At 43.9% G+C, this 21,974-nt stretch overlaps 1 protein-coding gene across 1 annotated transcript in view; it reads left to right on the plus strand.

Annotated features, from left to right (window-relative positions):
* The window catches only part of ARHGAP33 (Rho GTPase activating protein 33), a 513,356-nt gene extending 495,402 nt beyond the window's left edge, over positions 1 to 17,954 (plus strand). The window contains exon 27 of the mRNA XM_030213378.1: positions 17,726 to 17,954. Within this exon, the coding sequence (XP_030069238.1) occupies positions 17,726 to 17,947 (222 nt within the window). The 3' untranslated portion in view covers positions 17,948 to 17,954. The remainder of the gene's footprint in view (positions 1 to 17,725) is intronic.
* The last annotated feature ends 4,020 nt before the right edge of the window (positions 17,955 to 21,974 follow it).

Consider the following 21,974-nt stretch of genomic DNA (forward strand, 5'->3'; position numbering starts at 1 on the left):
TCCCCCAATACGACAGCAGAAAAGTAAAACGATCCCATCAGAGGCAAATTATACAAATAACAGTACCCCTCCAAACTTGTTCAAACTATAGTCCATTGTGTTCCTTTTTTTTCTCTCTCTCTACCTCGTGCAGCCTATAAAAAAAGAACACAGGCTTCACTGCAACAAGCCTCTTTAAATTACAAATCGTCCCCAGGCAACTCACAACTTCCCCACTGAGTCTTCAGTCTTCTAGCTGGCATCCAGATAAAGCTGGGAAGAAAAAAAAAACCACAAACAGCCTCTCCTTCCAAATCAACAATGTCTCCCGTTTAAGAATGCCCCGGGCTCCACTCCTTGTTGTTTACAGTAATCAATCTTTAATGGTTCTGCTGCTTGCAATCCCCTGCACGTCAAAAATAACAAGAAATAAATCCTAGCCTGCCTGGCATAATGTCTCCGGCGGCGCTCCACGTGTCATCAAAGGTGTTTTCAAGCCGGCATCCTTCAACCACTCTAACATTGCACTCTATCACTGCAACCGCTCCAGAAATGAGCGCAATTCTTCTGGCTGCTCCATGAATAGAACACGACCTTCATGCAGCACTCTCACCTTTGCTGGGTACTGCAGCGAGAACCGGATCCCTTTGTTGTAGAGCTGAGAGCAGTATGGAGACACTCGTTTTCTTAGCTCTGACACCCGCGGCGAGAAATCTTGAAACATCAGCACGCCTGTCCCCTGATAAGTCAGGGTTCTCTTCTGGCGATACTTTTCCATCAGCTGGGCTTTCTCAGCATAGTTGAGAATACGAGCAATTACCGGGCGTGACTTACTGCTATGTTCTTTAAGCGCTCCGATCCGATACACCCGCTCTGCTTTGAGACGTTGCCCTTCTGACTCAATCCCAAGCTCTTTCGGCAGCCAGACTTCTACCAAGTCCCAGAGCTCTTTATCTTTGACCGATTCCGGTATTCCCACCAGCCTGATATTATTCCGCCTGCTCCGGTTCTCATGATCTTCTACCCGCTCTTCCAGCAGTTTACACCTCTTCTCCAGAGCAGACATTTGAGAACTCACATTATTCACCAGATCCTCTTGCTGTGATATTCGTTCCTCTGCCAGTTGTATGCGGGTGCTTTGTGCCGCCATGCTTTCTTTCATCTCGTCCATAAAGACATGCAGCGCCGACAGCTTGTCATCCAGAACTGCTGCCATGTGCTTCATTATCTCTTGTATCGCTGCGTCTTGTATGGCTACCACCGGCAGATCCTGACTCTGGGTCGCCTCTCCTTTCTCCTTTCCAGACGCCATCTTAGCCACGTGGGGGGTTCCGCGCCCTTTCTGAGTACGCGGGGTCTTTGCCGGCATACCCTGAAAGCAGCTTCTGATCTTTCTCCTTTATTGCTCAATCGATGCAGCCCACGCTACCTTGTACTGGACGATGTTTTGAGGGACCAGATCGGGGGTTTGAGCACATTAAATCAGCTGATTTATAAGCGATGAGGAGGAGAGCAGCCTCGAGACGTCCGTCTAGGCTCCTGCCATCACGTGACCCCCCCACTTAAAGCAGTTTCAATTAACTGTTGCACCAAGCGCCTTATACAGGGTATTACGCAACAGCCAAGTAGTACAAATACAGCAATAATGATTTTCAATGTGGTTAAGCTAGATAATATGAAGGTTTTCCATTTCCCCAAATATTATCCATTATCCAGGTGGTGGCTACACCAGAATTCTCAGCAAGCTCATCAGCTAGGGTGGTAAGTCCTTGCAAAGCCTTGGTTATAGTTCCATCAGGTGCAGTATTGTTAGGAATAAAAGTACAACAATGTTCTCCGAGCATGACACAAATGCCTCCTTTTTCTGCTAATATTATGTCAAGGACCATCCGGTTTTCCCATGCCATCCGGCTGGTAGCATCCAATTGAGAGGCAATACCTTTAACTGCATCTTGAGTGTAATTGATAAAACGCTGTTGGTTATAATAAATGTATTTAATCCAATCAACATTCTTGTTAATAGTGGACCACCAAAATAATGCAGATTCAAAACCTGCAGCAATTTGGTTACGAGCTTTAAATTCATCTGGCACCCCCCTGGGGGACTCCTATAGAATCTATATAAATTCAGTCATCAAATGAACCCTGGATACTCCTCCTCCTCCTAGTGGAAGAGGGGGGAGCATCAGGGGATCATGATGCTAATGTGAGGGGGACAACTAGCTGCACCAAAGCGCATTGTCCTTGCCAATTGGGAAGTAAAACAGGATATAGAGTCTTATTGCCACAATACCACCATATATCAGCTTGAGGATGAGAAAAACTTGAAAAGTCAAGGTGTTCAATGGAAGATGAATTGGATTTACATAAAGTTAAGTCTCCTACGAGATAGGGATTTGGCAACCTCTGCCCTTTGTAAACAGGTTTAAAATATTGTCCCTTGTACAGGTGTCCTAAACACTGGAGGTACCCTCGCACCCTTAGGTAATTCTTGAAATAATAGACTAAGGGAAAGACAAGATGTGTCAGATCTTGGAGGGTCAGCATTATCAGCTTTTAATGTGTCAGTTCTTGGGGGGTTAGCATTATCTCCCCTTTTGTCTGGCGTTTCCTGGGAAAATCAAAACAAAATGTTATAATGGATTGTAATTGATCCCAATACACTGAGTAAGTATCTGGCAGGTGATGTTCAGGATTACCAGGGATGAGATGCAGTTTGCGTCCAGTGCACAATTGAAATGAGCTCAACTTTAATGAGGCAGATGGTGAGGCACGCAGGGTGAGAAGCACCAGAGGTAAGGCATCCAACCAGGATTTGATGCCATTAGACATAAGTTGTCGCAATTCGGTTTTCAACAAGCCATTGTATCTTTCAACCAAGCCATTGCTCGTGGGCTTGTAAACGCTCACCGTGCGATGAGTAATTTGCAATTTAGAAGTCAAAGTTTGAATTAGCTCATTAACAAAATGAGAACCATTGTCAGTAGTAATTTTACAAGGAATGCCAAATCTGGGGATAATATCATTACAGAATACCTGTGCCATCACCTGGCCAGTTTCTCTGGTACAGGGAAATGCTTCAACCCATTAGAAAAAGCATCACACATATACAAGTAAAAATCTCTTCCCTTTAGCAGGTATAATCATATCAGTAAAATCATAGTACCAGTGTAAGCATGGACCTTGGACCGTGGGTAAATGACCCGGCGGCACCACATTTCCATGTTTAGGGGTGTTCAAAAAAACAGTTGTAACACCCTCTCACTCTACAGCATGACATACAGAAAGCATTTGTGGTGCCCAAATTTTAGAAGATAAGTGGTCGTACAGAGTATTAGCATTCAAATGCAAGGGGTAATGTAGGGAATGTGTAGTGGAGGAGTGGCCTAGTGGTTAGGGTGGTGGACTTTGGTCCTGGGGAACTGAGTTCGATTCCCACTTCAGGCACAGGCAGCTCCTTGTGACTCTGGGCAAGTCACTTAACCCTCCATTGCCCCATGTAAGCCGCATTGAGCCTGCCATGAGTGGGAAAGCGCGGGGTACAAATAAAATAAAAATAAATAAATAATAAAAATAAATGTTGTTGCGTTACACAAATCTAACCAGCAGGGTGCACCCAGAGACCTTCGGAACTCAAGGAGCAGCCAGATTGTTGCCAGGCCTTCAATTCTGCCTGAGTGGCCGAGGCTTGTAAAGCTTCATACAGCTCATTCCCAGTCATTGGTTTGGGCACCGAAGTGTCTATTACCATAATAACACCTTCTGGGCTATCATTATTGTAATTAAGGGGTGTTTCAGTAACCTCTAGCTAAATCATCTGCCATATGGTTACCATTGATCTCAGAGAAAAAACACAGTATCTTGATGAGCTTTAATCCATTTAATGGCTGTACGTAAGTGTTTCGTATGGCATTCTTGTAACGCCTCAAACACTTTATTCCACAAGGTAATATGACTTAAAGGATGTCCAGTAGATGAATCATACCTCTTTGATTCCATTTTTGAATGTGTGAGTGTAATGAGGAAATACATAGCTAGAATCTGTAACTATAGACACGTCCTCTTGCAGTGCTTTAAACTGTAAGACGAACAGTATAGCAGCCAATTCTGCAGTTTGAGCGGTGTAAGAATCCGGGAGGCAGTGCTGTACGATTTCAATAGGTATCTCATCAGCAGTATAATGTACCGCAGCAAAACCTACGCTGCCATTTGGCGGAGCCGTCCATAAACCAGACTGGGCCTATATGTAAAATTTCAAATTGAATGCTTAAAGCAGCGGGCAACGAGGGTAGGTGAGCAGTTCACTGGTGAGGAAATAGACTGGTCCTTTCATTAACAGTACACAAAGGATCTAACGCTGCAAGTCTGCTAAAGTAAGGGGCTGTATCTGATGTACATACTAAGCAACACCACTTGATATTTATGCAATCGTGAAGGAGTCATGTGACTAACATGTTTGTTTAAAAGATACTTAACATCATGTGAGCTATGAATAACTACTGGCAGATGAGGCATATAGCTATATCATTTCAAAACAGCAGTAGCAGCAGCTACTAGTCCTTTTCACACAATGCAAATCCTAATTCAACTGGGGTAAAAGTCCAGATAAATATCCACAAGCTATATCATCATCATGCTGAGTTATCAAGCAGCCCATGCATTTCATCATGAGTTATCCACAAATGCACTTTGTGGGACACATCAACCGTAGCGAGTGGAAAACTCTGCATTACATCTTTACCAAACTCACTAAGGCTAATGTTTCAGCATCAGTAAATTCAAGAGATTCATACTTGAAATTATGTTTGCCTAACAATTTCTGGTAAAAAGGTTTAGTTCGTTCTGAATAATTAGGTATCCACAAGCGACAAAAGTTAAGCATACCTAGTTCAGTGACATTGGAAGGCATATGTAATTTGGAAACATGTTGCAAGTATCAGGACCGAGGCTCCGCTTCTGGGCACCAATGTCGTGGCCCAGAAATGTAACCTGTGTCTGTGCCACCTTCAATTTTTTTTTTATTAACTTTATACCCCTTTTCAGCTAAAAAGGCTAGAAAATCACAGGTTACCTGTACACAAATATCAAAATCATGAGAAGTTATCAACATATCGTCCACATATTATAGTAGATGGGTATGACTTGGCCAAGCATATTGTAATTTAAATTCTTGAATATGCTGTGCCAAAGTCTGGGAAAAGATAGTGGGACTGTCAGTGAAACCTTGCAGCAGTCGAGTCCACTGGTAGGTCACATTGTCAAACTGAAAGGCAGTTAAAGGTCTGCTGTCAGGGTGAAGTGGGATAGGAAAAAAAGCGTTAGATAAATCAATGGTGGAGTGGTAATTTTGTAAAGTAACGCTGTGAAACAGGGTAGTAGAGTTTTCTACATTGGGAAAAATATGTTTTACCACATTATTAAGCTCACGTAAATCCTGCACAATTCTCCATTGCCCTTTTTTTCTGTATGGGAAATAATGGCGTATTATACGGTGAATGGCACACTTCTATTATACCCTGAGTCAGCAGTCGCTGGATCTATTCTTTCGCTACTTGTATAACTTCAGCCTTCAAGGGATACTGCCCAATTTTAGGTCCATCACATTTAGGTAGTAATTCAATACGATGTGCTTTTGTTTGAACCTCCCCCTATGGTGCGTCCAGGGATGCCCAAAGATAATTCAGTAACTTTTGTAATGCTCTAGATACTATTACTTGTAAGTTCTGCACAATTGTAGTATTCCATAAAGTTCAAGACATAATTTTTAAATCTTTATCATTGGGCTATTACAAACAAAAGCATTAGATAGGCACAGTACATTTATGGAAAATAAATTAGGGAGAAATAAAAATTACATCAGTATCCAATTATTAACAATGAAAATAAGGGAAAATAAAGTTATTTATAGTAAGAAAACTAATTCATAGCTTGCATAACAAAGTAGTTAGGAACACAGTTTCTCCATTTATACTAAACAAGGTCATAAAGAATACAGAAAAAAGGGGGGAAATAGTTTAACATGCCAACTGTTTACAATTACCATCAAAATTGTATATATGTTATTTTGAAGCATCCCTCTTGTTTCTGAAATAATATGGTGAAAGAGAAAGTAATTTAAAAACCAATTAGGGGCAAACTAGGCAGTCACCTAGAAAGACACTGTCTTTGTTCTGGGGCAGTACAAAACATTTTCTTTCAAGGCACATAAATATCTTAACTTCTTCTTAATCTAAACATTTATCTAGATTAACTTTTCCTGTGTGGCAATTTCTCTGGAATCTCAGTTATATGAGGTACAGTGACACAGATATATATATTTATCATAAGAGTGATGAACTAAACAGATTGAGTAAATCAGGAGACAAAAGTTTAGCAGGACTGTGTTAAATCCTGTGTTGATGAATCTCACTTGCAAAATACAGCTGATTGCTGAGGGATATTAGGGAGGAATAGAATGCAAACATATGGGAACAATAAAACTGCATCACAAAGTTTAAAGTGTAAAAGTATGTAGCATGTAGATATAACAAAAAAATTTAGGCAGGAACCTTACAGTAAATCTCACAGTTAATGTAAGATTTATCTTTGTATGAAAACATGTCAAGTTTTGAATACAATGCAACAAAAATCAGCTTTAAAAAAATAAAAATCCTAATGAAGCAGACAAGAGCTGCATCCTTGACTGACCTTTACAAAGATTCACATAGATCAGGCAAGAAATATAGCACATATGTATGTACAATCAAGATGGGGCAAAGATATCTTCTATCATCTTTAAGGAAAAGTTTATTCTTAAAGAAAAAGAGAGACCCTAATTCTATACTGAATGTGGAAACATTACACTTTAGCTGTAACTAATGCATTAAAAATGTTGATAAGAGACAGAATATAAGTAATTAACATGCCTACTGTAGAATGCAGAAATAAATCTTGTTATATTGCATATACAACTGATTTATATTCAGGTGAGAAACTTTTTATATGTACTAATTGTATTAGCCACAAAATTGGAAGAAAATAAAAAGTGATCAGTTATACTGATTGTATGTAAGGAGTAACATAAAGACAGACTAACTAATAAAAGACAAAGAATTAAGAAGTTGTAAATTAGATCATGCTATTGAAATGCAGTACTGGGCATAACCTTTAAATTAAGCATGGTGTTATTTACAATTATGTAAGATAAATTATCAAAACAGTGTCCTAGGGCTAGAAGTACTTATGTGCACGAATTAATATAAGGTAGCTACTCCAGATGTAGGACAATGTTTAAAATGCTTCATTGAGATTCTGTATCTCTGCAGCTGATCAGAAATCTCAGTTGAGTGCATTGAAATAATTAAAAAAGAAAGAAAATATTTCTTTATATTCCATTGGTCTAGCTGTGTCATCATTTTTTTTAGGACACACACATGTACATGTTTCATTCATAGTTCTTAAACATAAATTTTCATACTGGATGTGGGACCAAACACTCCCAATATTTTATAATCCTGAAAATAAAACTGTAGAATTCTTAGCAGGAAAAACAAAATTGTTATCTAGAAATCATATACACAAAGGAAAACATTGAAATAAAATTGTATCCAATAAATATTAGATTTAAGACAATAGAAATAAAACTGTAGGGCAAAACTGGGAAACTTGTTTTTTTTTTTTCTTTATGATACAAAGTAGTTCCAGGTCAAAGATGTGTTCAGTTAATTGCTTTGAGCTAAGGACAAAAGGTAATTTAATCCTTATCAGTAGTGCTGGAACGCTCACGCAGAGGATATAACAGGAGATAAAACTGGAAAAACCTGTTCAAATAGTGCTCTCAAACAGCAAGTACAGTTTCTAGCATTGAATTGAAAACAAAGGAATGTCGCTAAGTAGACATGACAAACAGAAATACCTATAATTTATTTAGATCAAGCCATTCAGTCCATAACAAAGGAAACAATTCCATCTATGCTCTCAGTAATATTCCCTCCAAGAAGGAAAGAAAATGTGTTTAAAAGAAAGACACCGCCTGCAACTAAAATTAAATATATCCCTAGTTACAGTGCTTTAGAGTCATGAAATCAAACATTTAAAAAACAAGGATGTAGAGAAGTTTCTTGTGGCCACCAAGAATTTTTTCTAGCAATCCTGTGCCCTTTTCTTTTTATAAAGCACTGTAGCTTTAACAATCCAAGGAGTCAGAGCAGAAGAAGGAAGCATGGGTAGGAACAAAGAAAATTCAAAGAATGAGATTTGAACAGAATTCAAGTTACATAAAAATATTTTTCCTAATAGAATAGCAATTATTTAATTACAAATCTTTGTGAAATATGATCTCTGATCAGGATCCATTTATTAATTGCTTATAAATGTTTAATGGAGATTTACCCTTTTTATGTGTCTCATTGTATTTAATCAATTTGCATAATAAATTTAGATCAAGGATCCATTTAGGGGCCAACAAAAATCAGTCTGTTTTTTTTTTTTATTCCATTTAAACCATTTATTACAAGTTTTAGTAAGATCCTTTTTTTTCTAATAGAAAGTACTTAATTACTATCTCAAGAAGCGTAGCCATTATTTTTCAAAGATTAAACAAACATTTGTGACTTACCAATCTTCGTCCTTATCAGGACCGTCTGTTGTGTCGGGAATCCTGCAGCTGAACTACGACACCCTGCTCTTTTCCACAAATGTACCTGGAATCTCACGACTAAACCAGGGTACTATGTCTTCTCACGAATGTGCCTGGAATCTCACGACTGAACCAGAACACTATTTATTTCTTGTGGTGGGATGACCTTGTCCAGCGTCCCAGACCAAGGTTTTATCCAACCCTATCCAAATATATTTGGATTCCTACTTTCCCCCATCATGTCGGGTTCACAAATGTTTTTAGATCTTTCTACCACCACCCCAAATTATTATGTACCAGCTACCCACAATTTGGAGTGATAAAAGACCAAGGTCGCGTATGAGAAAAGCAATTTTTTTTTACTTACAAATACAGATACAATTAATTGTTTCTCATGGGAGCTCTGCTATACATAAGTACTATCTGAAACTGTCTCTCCGAAGTAATGCTCTGATACAGCTGCTTATATATATCTTTTCTTTAAATGATGCTTAACAGCTTCAGCAAGTTATCTTCCTCAGAAATCATCTTGTTTTCTTTTCTCACCATCTGTTTCCCCTCTGTTGCTAAACCACATTTTTTGTCTATTCCTAATTGCCCCTTTCTCTTGCCTGCTTGCACACAAGAATGTCTTATCAGATCATGAGTTCTGGTTCACATGCTTATCAGCTTTTCGCCCTTTGGCCCTGTTCCATGGTGCATGACCTGTGCTCATTATTTGCAGGAGCACTAGGTCATTCAGTGTGCCTTCTGTCTGCACATGCAAACGAGGACACTTAAAGCATGCAGAGTGCAGTGTGAAAAACCTTTTGGGCCTACATCAGCATCGAGCATGGTAGGAGATTTGACACCAGATACAGAACCTGCATTGTCGTCAGCATCGACTCGGTTATCGCGACCGCTTAAGGACTTTACATCTTTGTTGGTGCCACGTGCATCGAGAGACCTGCAGCACAGAAAAACTTAAGAATCATCACCATCATTCTCCCACCAGGAACTCTGCTAACACCTTCCCTGCACTGACATTCTCAATGCATGGGAAGCATCCATGCTGCAGTGATTGCTCTCCTTCTCTACAATTTGTTTCTCGCTGAGCCTTTGAGGTCCTCAAGATCTCCTATACCTGCACAGGATATGACTCGGGCTTCTCAGCCAGCACCAACACCTAGTCTACCAAAGGAAATCTGGGCTGTGCTCAAAGAGGAGCTTTCAGCTCTACTGCATATGCAGTATATTCAGGCTTTCAGGGTGGTTTGTGCCCATAGATACATCGGAGAGACAGTAATGGAGAGGTCCCCGCACACTGGCTCAGCGTCAATCTCGGCAGGGGCACCACAAACCCAACCAATGCATGCATCGACATTGGTAGAAGAACTTTCTTCAGCATCAGAGACTCGTGTGCCTGGATGCTGTTTCACACAGAGCCGATGCTCTAGTTGACACACTGTTCCATGTGCGCTACCCAAGAGGTGTACTTTTGAAGAGTCAGACTCGGACCTCTCCTGGGAGACGGAGCAGGACCACAGGACCTCACATCTGAGGAGTCTATGGCATCCCATCTGACCCTTCTGCGCTGCATGAAAGACGCAAGTCTCCTCAGAAAGTATATCTTATCCCTTGGCTTTGTCTGGGAAATGGCTCAAGCCATACCTTTCAAATTGGAGACCGAGGAGAACCTCGTTCATGAGCTCTTTGAGTTTCTAGATTATGACTGTCCTCCTAGAAAGGGAATCGCTGTTCCACTACATCCAGTTATGAGGAATGCTTTGATCAAAAACTGGGAAATTCCACTAGTTGAAGTTGCTCCAAAGAAATTGATACCATGTACAGGTATAGAAATGCATTGGATTTGAAAAGACACATTTACTCCATCATTCCTTAATGATGGAATCTGCTTTGAAATGTACTCACATTGTGAGATCTAATGCTTCTGCTCCTTCAGTCAGAGAAGCTAGAACCATTAGACTTTTTTGGCAGTGAGAACATTCCATGCCTCTATGCTAGCCAGCCGCATATTAGACTATCAACTTTATTCCACATCTACTTTAAGTCTCTACTATAGAGTACTCTCTCCTTTGCAGACTTCCTTTCTCCTGAAAAGGCTGATGAGTTCCTCAAACTTGCTATGTTATGCTATTAGAATCTTATATCCCGCAAAATCCCTAAAATACAGGTTACGTAGACAGCTAAAAAAACAAAAACACTATTCATAATACACCATACATTCTGATCATAAAAAATGATCAAAAATCAACTGTCCTGTTTAGTTGAAGCACTTCCTCCAGAGCTTGCTGAACTTTTTCACCAGGTAGTCAGGCAGCAAGAAGGCGTGTTGCAAATTCCTGCCCAAGGATCTACGACACTTTTGATGTGGCATCCCGAGTAGCTGCTCAAGGTATAGTGATGCGCAGGACTCTCATGGCTGCTGTCTCGGACCTGGATCAGAAGACCCCAGCAGCGAATGTCAGATGCTCCTTGCCGGGGGGGGGATAATCTCTTTGGAGAGAAAGTAGAGGATATGGTTTGATCAGATGAAAAAGCATCATGGTGCCATGGATTCTCTCTCCCGCCGGACGTCTTCTGCTACTCCCTCCTCATCCAGGAGGTTTTTTGGAGAGAGGAGGAGTGTTCCGTATTCCTGTAATAGGCGTAGTACACTCCTGCCTCTCGGCAGCCGGTTCAGGCTCAGCCCCAGCATGCGCGTTCTCCCCAGCAAAAGCAAGGGACAGGCTTTTTGACTGGCTCCAGTGCAGCATAGCCGCAGTACAAGTGTCTGTACCGGACGACTTGCCTGTCGGGGGGAGGTTGATATTTTTTCACCAAAGTAGCCTCTTATAACCTCCGACAAGTGAGTTCTTCAAATAGTCCGGTTAGGATACACACTCAATCTGGTATGCAAGCCTCCAAATTGCCCACCAGGAGCTCAATCCTTCAGCTCCCAGCACAAGCAGGTACTTGCAAAGGAACTCTCCGCCCTTCTAAAGGCCACATGCGGTCAAACTCGTACCACCAGGGGAAGAAGGGCTGGGATTCTATTCTAGGTACTTCCTTGTGCAAAAGAAAACAGGGGGGATGCGTCCCATCCTAGACCCAAGGGCCCTGAACAAATTCCTCGTCCGAGAAAAGTTCAGGATGGTTTTCCCTGGGCACCCTTCTTCCCATGATTCAGGAAAATGATTGGCTATGCTTCTCTGGACTTAAAGGATGGCCTATACTCACCTCTTGATACTCCCAGCTCACAGGAAGTATCTTCGATTTCGACTAGGAACTCAGCACTTTCAGTACTGTGTACTGCCCTTTGGCTCGATCTGCGCCCAGGGTCTTCACAAAGTGCTTGGCAGTAGTCGCAGCATCGCTGCGCAGACTGGGAGTGCATGTGTTCCCTTATCTCGACGATTGGCTGGTGAAGAAAACTTCGGAAGCCGGGGCTCTACGGTCCATGCAGATGACTATTCAACTGCTGGAGCTACTGAGGTTTGTAATAAATTATTCCCAAGACCCATCTTGTTCCAGTGGCAAAAATTGGAGTTCATTGGAACTCTGTTGGATACACAGACGCTCTCGAGCTTATCTTCCCCAGGCAAGGCAGACAATCTTTGGCCCTAGTGTCCTTGGCTTCTACATCTCAACAGATTACAGCTCGGCAGATGTTGAGACTTTTAGGGCACATGGCCTCCACAGTTCACGTGACTCCCATGGCATGCCTACATATGAGATCAGCTCAATGGACCCTAGCTTCCTAGTGGTGCCAGACCACAGGGCATCTAGAGGATGTAATCCATCTCTCCACCAAAATTTTGCCAGATCCCTTCAGTGGTGGACCATTCGATCCAATCTGACCTTGGGACATCCATTCCAAATTCCTCAGCCACAAAAAGTGCTGACGACAGATTGCATCCCTCCTGGGGTGGGAGCTCATTTAGATGGGCTTCACACTCAGGGAGTTTGGTCTTTCAGGAGAAGGATTTTCAGATCAACTTCCTGGAATTACGAGTGGTCTGGAACGCTCTCAAGGCTTTCAGAGATCGGCTGTCCAATCAAGTCATTTTAATTCAGACAGACAATCAGGTTGCCATGTATTACACCAACAAGCAGCGGGGCACCGGATCTCGCCCTCTGTGTCAGGAAGCCATCAGGATGTGGCTTTGGGCTCACAGCCACGGCATGTTTCTCCAGGCCACGTATCTGGCAGGCGTAAACAACGTCTGGCCACAGACTGAGGCAGGATAATTCAAACCTCACGAGTGGTCACTAACATAGACGTTGTCCGCAAGATCTTCCGAGCGTGGTGCCCACCACCACCCCCACCCCGGTGGATCTTTTTGGCCACTCAGACCAATCACAAAGTCCCTCCGTTCTGTTCAGACTCCAGGCCCATGGCGGACTAGCGTCAGATGCTTTCTTCTTCATTGGGGGACAGGCCTTCTGTCTATGCGTATCCTCCATACATATAGTAGGGAAAACTCTGCTGAAACTCAGGCAAGACCGCGGAACCATGATTCGATTGCACCTTTCTGGCCCCGTCAGATCTGGTTTCCTTCTTTCTGGAGTTGTCCTCCAAAGAACCGTGGAGATTGGACTGTTTCCGACCCTCATCACACCAGGGGTCGCTTCTACATCCTAACCTCCAGTCTTTGGCTCTCACGGCTTGGATGTTGAAAACTTAGAAGTTGCCTCTTTAGGCCTTTCTGAGGGTTTCTCCCAAGTCTTGCTTCCAGGAAAGATTCCACAAAAAAGTGTTATTCTTTTAAATGGAGGAGGTTTGCCGTCTGGTGTGACAGCAAGGCCCTAGATCCCTTTTCTTGTCCTACACGGACCCTGCTTGAATACCTTCTACACTTATCAGAATCTGGTCTTAAGACCAACTCCGTAAGAGTCACCTTAGTGCAATTAGTGTTTACCATCAACGTGTAGAAGGTCAGCCTATCGCTGGACAGCCTTTAGTTGTTCGCTTCATGAGAGGTTTGTTTTTGTCAAAGCCCCCTATCAAACCTCCACCAGTGTCGTGGGATCTCAACGTCGTTCTCATCCAGCTGTTGAAAGCTCCTTTTGAGCCACTGGATTCCTGCCATCTGAAGTACTTGACCTGGGTGGTCCTTTTCTTGGTGGCTGTTACTTCAGCTCGTAGAATCAGTGAGCTCCAAGCACTAGTAGTCCATGCACCCTATATTAAATTTCACCATAATAGAGTAGTCCTCCACACTCACCCTAAGTTCTTGCCGAAAGTGGTGTCAGAGTTCCATCTGAACTAGTCAATTGTCTTGCCAACATTTTTTCCCTGTCCACATACCCGCCCTGGTGAGAACAAGTTGCACACCTTGGACTGTAAGAGAGCATTGGCCTTTTACGTGGAGCGGACTAAGCCCTACAGACAGTCCGCCCAATTGTTTGTGTCTTTCAATCCCAACAGGAGGGGAGTTGCCATCGGAAAACGCACCATCTCCAATTGGGTAGCAGATTGCATTTCCTTCACTTATGCCCAAGCTGGGCTGACTTTAGAGGGCCATGTCACGGCTCACAATGTTAGAGCCATGGCCGCATCTGTGGCTCATTTGAAGTCAGCCTCCATTGAAGAAATTTGCAAGGCTGCAACGTGGTCATCAGTCCACACATTCACATCTCACTACTGCCTTCAGCAGGATACCCGACGCGACAGTCAGTTTGGGCAGTCGGTGCTGCAGAATCTGTTTGGGGTTTAGAATCCAACTCCACCCCCCTAGGCCCATTTCTGTTTTGTTCCAGGCTGCACTCTCACTTAGCTGTGTTTCTTTTCAGGTCAATCTATGTTATGTCCTCGCCGTTGCGAGGCCCAATTGTCCAATGTTCTTTGTTTTGAGTGAGCCTGGGGGCTAGGGATACCCACATGTAAGAATACTAGAGCCTGCTTGCCTGGGAGAAAATGAGGATACATACCTGTAGCAGGTATTCTCTGAGGACAGCAGGCTCAGTATTCTTACAACCCTCCCTCCTCCCCATTGGAGTTGTTTTTATTTATATTTTTATGCTTTTTATTAAACTGAGAGCTGCACGTTCGCATTGCGGGCGGGAAGCCTCCCACGCATGCGCAGTGGGTTGGCCCGCGCGACAGAATGTTCCGGAAGATTCCTAAGCTTTGAAGACTTTTCTAGTCCCCTGGGTCCGTCCCGGACAACGACCCACATGTAAGAATACTGAGCCTGCTGTCCTCGGAGAATACCTGCTACACGTATCTTCATTTTCTCTGAGGACAGCAGGCATATATTCTCACATCTCTCCCATCTCCCCTTGGAGTTGTCTTCTTAGCATTAGTGTTATACTGCTGGTCCTGCACTCAAGCAATAGGTGCAAAGGCACCTGCGCATGCATGGTGGGGGCATTGCCTCAAAGTTTTAAAGTGACATTGCACTATGGCAGTGTCCACACCGGGCTCTGTGGATGATATCACCCACATGTGAGAATATATTCATGCTGCCCTCAGAGAATGCCTTCTACAGGTAAGTAACTTTGTTTTTTGTGTTGTCCCCAAACCTCCTTCTCCTTGCCCCCATCATACATCTGCATTCAGGCTTCCCCCCCCCCCCCCCCCCCCACTGATGTCATGTAGCCCTGTCTCTCTTGTTTGCTGTGGTTTCACAGCCCTTCTCTCTCTTGCTCTCAACCACTGTTGATGCCTCCCACCTGTACATCCTCCCTCCTTCCACCTATTTATTTCAGTTAAAAGTATTCATAAACCAGTCCTACAAATTAATATTTCTTCATGGTGGAGTAAATGTAATTAAAAAAATAAGCAGCAATCACAAACAATATGGACATAAAAAAGGAGACCCTCCCAAACTATGACATGCCTACAAATATGCAGCCTCTCCCTGTTATCCCCTGTGATGCTGCCACCAGCACATTGTACTCCACTGATGAGGTTCCTACCTTGTAAGGCTCATTGCTGTATGACCTCTTCTTAGGGTTACCATATGTCCAGTTTTACCCGGACCTGTCCTCTTTTTGAGGACATAACCGGGCGGGTTTTGCCAGCCTGTCCGTTTGTCCGGATTTCTGGACAAACAGGAAGGCGAGGTGGGCCTAGTGGTGTCCTATCCTCCACTTCCCTTACCTTACTATACTGCCCTGGTGGTCTAGTGACCTGTTTGGGGCAGGAAAGAGCCCCATCTTTCCTGCCCCCAGTGCCTGCATACCGGTTCCTTGCTGCGGTCCTGGCGCCAATTCAAAATGGCCACCAAGAGTTGAAGTCTCGCCGAGATAGCTTTCAACTTTCGGCGGCCATTTTGAATCGGCACTGGAACCGGAGTCAGCAAGGAACAGTATGCAGGTGCTCCGTGCAGGAAAGAGGTGGCCCTTTCCTGCCCCTGAAGAGGTCATTAGACCACCAGGGCAGTATAGTAAGGTAAGGGAGGAGAGGATAGGACACCCTTAGGGATGTGTGATTGGGGGGCGTTGAAAGGGGGCTGGATGGGCAGAGTGTAGGCGGGGTGAGAGTGTGATGGGGCGGGGCATGTGTCCTCTTTTTTGGGGGGAGCCAAATATGCGTAACCCTACCTCTTCTCATAAATCTGCTCCTCTTCCCTCTAGCCCCTGACACTGGTGATCCTCCTCCATCCATTTACTCCACTTCAGATGTTGCTTCTCCTTCTGCTCCTGCCTCTTCCTCTAGTATTCCCCCCTTCTGGTATCGGTTGTGCACTTCCTCTTCACCATGGGTGTGGTACATTTTAGGGTCCTAAATATAGCAGAGGGAATATGTCATTACTGTGAAGTTGTAGAAATAGCTATCATCAGGGCAAAGACTGCAAAGGAGCATGGCTGAGGGGGTGGGTTGGACAGCAAGCTGGGAGAGCGTGGGAGTATCACTAGATTGTGCATCATCTAAGCAGCTGGGAGAGTCACCAGTAGGGTGGAAGGAGGGGAGACTGGGATTGGCACTGAATGTCATTGTTGAGGGGAGAGTAGATGCCCGAGCGGAATGTTACTCTATATGGGTCGGGGATAATGAGAGAGAGAGAGCAGCAGCTGTATTATTTACAGTGGGTCATGGACACGAGGAGGAGGAGTGCTGGCAGCAGGAGCAGGCTAGCAGATGGGAGGAGAAGTATGATACTGGGAGTTGGGTGCAGGAACAGTACTGGCACTTTGAATTAGACAGAGGAGGGAGTAAAAGGATTAGAACAAAGAGATGGGAACAGGCATAGCGGAGAAGAAGCCTGGCACCAGGCACAGGGAAAGAGGAGCTGCCAGCAGTGTTGGCACTGGAGGAGGAGGGAATGTGTCCTGAGCATGCAGAATGTAGCACAGGGTGAAGGAGGAGAATGTGCCATCCCATAGGTAAGACACAAGATGGAAATGGATGTGCAGGGAGGAGGAAGGCTGTCACAGATTGCAAGCAGGAGGAATACTGGCATAACATAGGGCATGTGGTGCCAATGGAAGAATGAAGCGTGGGCAAAGCACCAGAAATGGGAGAGTTGTGAAAGGAGGGCCTGAGGAACACTTCACTGGAAGGAGGAGGAATGCTGGCACCAGCTGCCGGGAGCAGTGGGCAAGACTGGTGCTGTCAGAGCCCTGAAGCATTCAGCGGGCCAGAGTGATAAGCTTTCCTTTTTTGAGAACTTTAGTAGAGCCGTTAATAAATTCTTAGGTCTAGCATGATCTGCAACTTTTCTAAATAGGTTGTTTAAACAGTCTTACTGATAGCAGTGGTTCCATTGAGAAGCAGTAAGTATAATTTTTATTTAATGAAAGTTAGAAGCTAATTCTCTCTTATTGTATTTGATGATACCTGCTCCTTTGGTAATTCAGTGGAAAGAAGTGGCTTACGTACTATAGAGCAATGGATTAAGAACTAGGAAAACCAGGGTTCAAATCCACCTTCTGTAAGGACATTCCTTGCTGATCTTGAGCAAGTCGCTTTGGCTCCTAGTGCCCTCAGTTATCCACTTAGATTATAAGCTCTGTGGGCAGCTGGACTTATGGCTATCCTAAGGTACTTATCACCATTGTGTAGTACTGTGCACAGCCTGTGGTGCTATAAACATAATGAGCCTGATTATACTGGCTGGACATCCTGGCCAAAGTTGGTGGAAATACCTTACTGAATATGAAACTCTTTTTTTTTTTTTTTTTTTGTCTTTTCATGATTAGGTTGCTGGTATGCTGCCCATTCCAATCTTCCAGTGGAGAATGCAGGAAGAACCGGGAGATGAGCAGCATTGGTTCACCCAACAAAGAACAGTTGCTAACATTTCACTCCCATCCCCAGGGCAACCTCCCCCAGCTCCAGTAAGGCATCCACTGGAGCCTCAAAGTAAACCACTAGACTCATTCTTTACAATCTTCCAACATAGCATTAACCTAGAACTCTGAGAGCCCTTTTAGAAACTTCCTCAGCACATGGTCCGTCCCACCACCCAACACCACCACCTAAGCCTCCACCTGCTTTGCAGGTCTTCCATGGCAAATCTGGCAGCCTGCCATGCACCTCTGCCAACCTTCCACTGAAGCCATGCCACCAGCCAGGCTGTGGAGTCCATCCAGGTTTCCAGAGTTGCAAAATAATTCTTCCAGCAGAATATGGCCAGTTGGAATGATTACGATTTAGTAAAATTGATGGACACTTCCTAGACCTGGGAGGATACCAGTACCCCCCAAATTCAAGCTACCCATTTCTGGCAGGACAGGCTGAGGTCCAGCAGCAGCTAAGACATCGGAACAGCTTCCCCATTTACAACAAGGGAGAGATGCCCACCCAGCCTGAGGTGGAGGAGCCTTCACACAACAAGCATGAGAATTTGTACTATGAAATCACTTCGGATCCTCCAATCTACCAGCCATCCACACAAGTATGCACCCTGCCTGGTCTCACCAGCCTCGGTTCCAAGGACATATGGTTCCTCCTGGCAGACCATGCCCCTGAATATACAGCTGCTCTGAATGCCTCCTATGGTGTGATAGAGCAAGCCCTGGAGGAACCCATCTTCAGGTTGGTTCCCCATTTTCATCTCCTCCTCCAGACCTCTGGTACTCCAGTCTACCATCCAAGGCAATCCTACCCCCCTTTCAAGAGTACCCCACCCAGCTTGCAGCAGGCCTCTAGGTCCATGGTTTCACGAACTGAGGTGCCACCTGATCCAGAGGCTTTAGCATACCAGAGGACAGCACCCACAGCTAACTCGTACCAGTATTTGGGAAGACCGCAGCCATACTTTGACAATGGAAAGGGTTGTTACAAGCATCTGTTTCCTGAGAACAGGACCAGCCATGAAATTGGAGCAAAGGGGTTCACCATTTTTGCAGCCTCTAGTGGCTCCACTGAATTGGGCAGAGAAGAAGTGGAAGAGAAGCCTGAGCCCATCTATGTGAACTTTCCTTCATCACCAAGGTTGTCGCAGCAACACCAAATTCCAAGTGTAAAAGCACTTGAGCTGGAGGCAAGCCCTCAAGAAGACCCCCAAAGAAATCAGTCTAGCCACAAGAAGTTGATAAGTTGGTTCCAGCCAGTCATTTTCACCCACACAGCAGGACAATACCAAGGTATGCACTGCCAGACCCTCCCTGACAGCATATAACAATATTTCCTCTACCATGGAAGAAACACCTGTTGGACTGGGGATTGGCCCACATGAGAAGCATTTCTGATCCAGGATTAGAAGTACAGGTGTCCCCTTCTCAAGACCAGACAATGAGGTGACCTCAGAATGTCCTGCTGCTAACCTCCAGCTCTCAGAGAAACTAGCTTTGCCCCAGAAAGAGTGGAAAGGCCAGGCTTCGCAGGAGCGAATCCTGGATATGGAGAAGACCAGGCTGGCCCATGACACTCTGTCCTCCTTCTCACCAGCCTCTGTATGGCCGAAGCAGGAACTAGCCCAAAGGCCCTCCACCCACAGGTATTTACAAGCAGAAAATTTGATGTTCTTCCTTGTGGGAACACTGTCCTTAAGTTCTACAGGCCACCACCCACTTATTGGGACCCACCCAGCTACCACCCTCCAACTACCAACCATAGTTTCACTCATCCCCAGTGTAGAATATGATGCTCCTATCATTACCTATGACCCCCATTTTGAGAGTGGAACAGCACAGTATAACTTCAAGCCATGAGCTCAAGGCTCCTCAGTTGGGGACCAGACCTGGTGACGTGAGTGGGAAAATTCTCCAGGAGAGGCAGGCTATGACTGACAGGCCAGTGAGACACCAATCACTAAAGGGCCAATACACTCCCTACCAACTGTATGGCAGTCATCCCAACCCCAATACTACCACTATTGAGCCACAGTATAGGAATATTGAACAGGCTGAAGGACCTCTCGTAGTGCCCCCTAATGTGGGGTGTTCAAGCCCTTTGAGGAAGGCAGCTTATCTGACTTCCAATTGGACTGTCAACTCAGAAGGGCAGACTCGGAGTTACTGCTGAAAGACTAATGACCTTGAGTTTTCTGGAGCCTGAGACATCCTCAAAGCAGTCTGTTGAAGGAGGAGGAAGTGGTTTTGCTCTTTTTATCTCTCTCAGCTGCTCTGGCATCTTGGAAGAAACACTAATGCCTGATCAGGAGAGCAGAAAAGAGTGAAGTGACTGTGAATGCCAAGAAAAAGAAAGGAGATCACTCCTGAGGGGAACAAAGACTGTAAGGTATATTCACTGACAATTTCCAGTGAACGTAGACTAGATTTGATGGTCCCCTTAAAACTCAAGGCTCTTTGTTAAAGAAGGTTCCAGAACTGCCTTCCTAACAAAGATAGAATGCTATCAAGGAAGCATTGTTGACGGAATTTGTTGGTAATTATTTAGTGCAATTGCCCTACTTTTTAAAAGGATTATAGTTTGTTTCTTTTTCAAATTGTTTTCTTTTATTACCAGGTCTGGGTGCTAAAAATAGTTGTCCTGTACAATATTGGGATATGTCTTGGATGGTACCTTTACTGGCTCAAAGAGCCTATGGGTGATATTAGTGGAGATGAATTTGGAAGGAGTTTTAAGTTTCTGTCTTTTGCAGTTGTGGAAGCTTTAGTTTAAATATCATTGTCCTTTAAAAACACTGAACTTGAATCTTTATCTCTGTACTGCATGAGTTAGAGACATAAGCAGAGGTTCCTTGCATTGTGTACTGTGGTCTCCATGGCATGGCTGCTTCTTTCATGCTGATGGGAACAGCCTTTCATCTTTTTTTATGTTTTACTTACTCTCTTCTATTTTTGAGGCCAGGAACCCATTGAACCTCTGACAAGTCACTCAATAGCTATTTTTACTGTTGTTCTTTGGCTGATACAGCACTGCTAGTGCATGTTCATTATTTTGGAAAGAAGGGGGATTGCGTAGAGCACTACCACTGGTCACCTGGTTTTGCCCCATTGTATCTCTGGGACTTGTGTGTTCTGCTTCTCCTAGAAAAATTGGAGCTGCAAGTCAGTAGAGGTAAGTGTGTAACAATCAGTACTAGCTGAGTCTGCTTCTCCTCACGTAGAGCCAGCCAGTAAGCAGAGGGAAAGCTTTCATTTTGTGTTTAATCTGCTGGCATGGGGTCTGTGCATTGGTGACAGGTATGTCACCATGATTCATCTTGGCCAGAAATCCCTTCAATTTTTAGGAATTTCACTCCTGCCACTCACTTTTTGTGATCTATGCTGCTTTCCCATGAGTTCAAAGGTCAACTGCAGCCCATTTTATTTTTCCTGATTGGTTCCTGCTTTTAACTGGCGGTAAAAAACCTTTGAAGGAATTTCTAAAAAGAACGATTTTCAACTGAAAGTCCAGACTTAGTCTCAGTTTATTTTCTAGAATTTTAGAGAATTGCACTAATTTATAGGGGATTTCATAATTATACTGAAAAATGTTTTTTTTTTTGTTTTAATTTAAGAGAACTACTAACTTTATCCTCTTCAAAGAGGCAGAGAAATGGCACAAAAGATTATTGTTACTGTGCACTTGGCTTTTCACTTTTTTTTTTTTCCAAAGATCCATATAATCTGCTGTTAGGGACAGAAGAACAAGGGCTTGGACCTTTCTGAGGAGGCATCATGGCTCCAGCCAGGCCTGTGTAGTTTTGGCTGAGCCATATTTCTTTAGTTACTGCCCCCTTGATTCAGTGTCCCCCTCATCCCCAGCCAGTTCACCAACAAGCTTTATGATGATTCCTCTGGCCAAATCCCTATCCAAATCCAACCTTAGCCCTTTCATCTACACTGATGATGTCACGATATTCATCTCTTTCCAATCCAACCTTACTGAAATCTCGTAGAAAATAACCTCTGCCATGAACATCCTATCATCCTGGGCCAACGCTTTCAAGATGAAAATTAACAAAGAAAAGACTCAATGCCTAATCCTCTCATCACAAAACGTGGGATGTGCATAAAGGAATCCTGTGCAGTAGGAATAGATCCTCAGAAGCTTAGC

This window comes from Microcaecilia unicolor, chromosome 8 (assembly GCF_901765095.1).
Source record: "Microcaecilia unicolor chromosome 8, aMicUni1.1, whole genome shotgun sequence".
Lineage (NCBI taxonomy): Eukaryota > Metazoa > Chordata > Amphibia > Gymnophiona > Siphonopidae > Microcaecilia > Microcaecilia unicolor.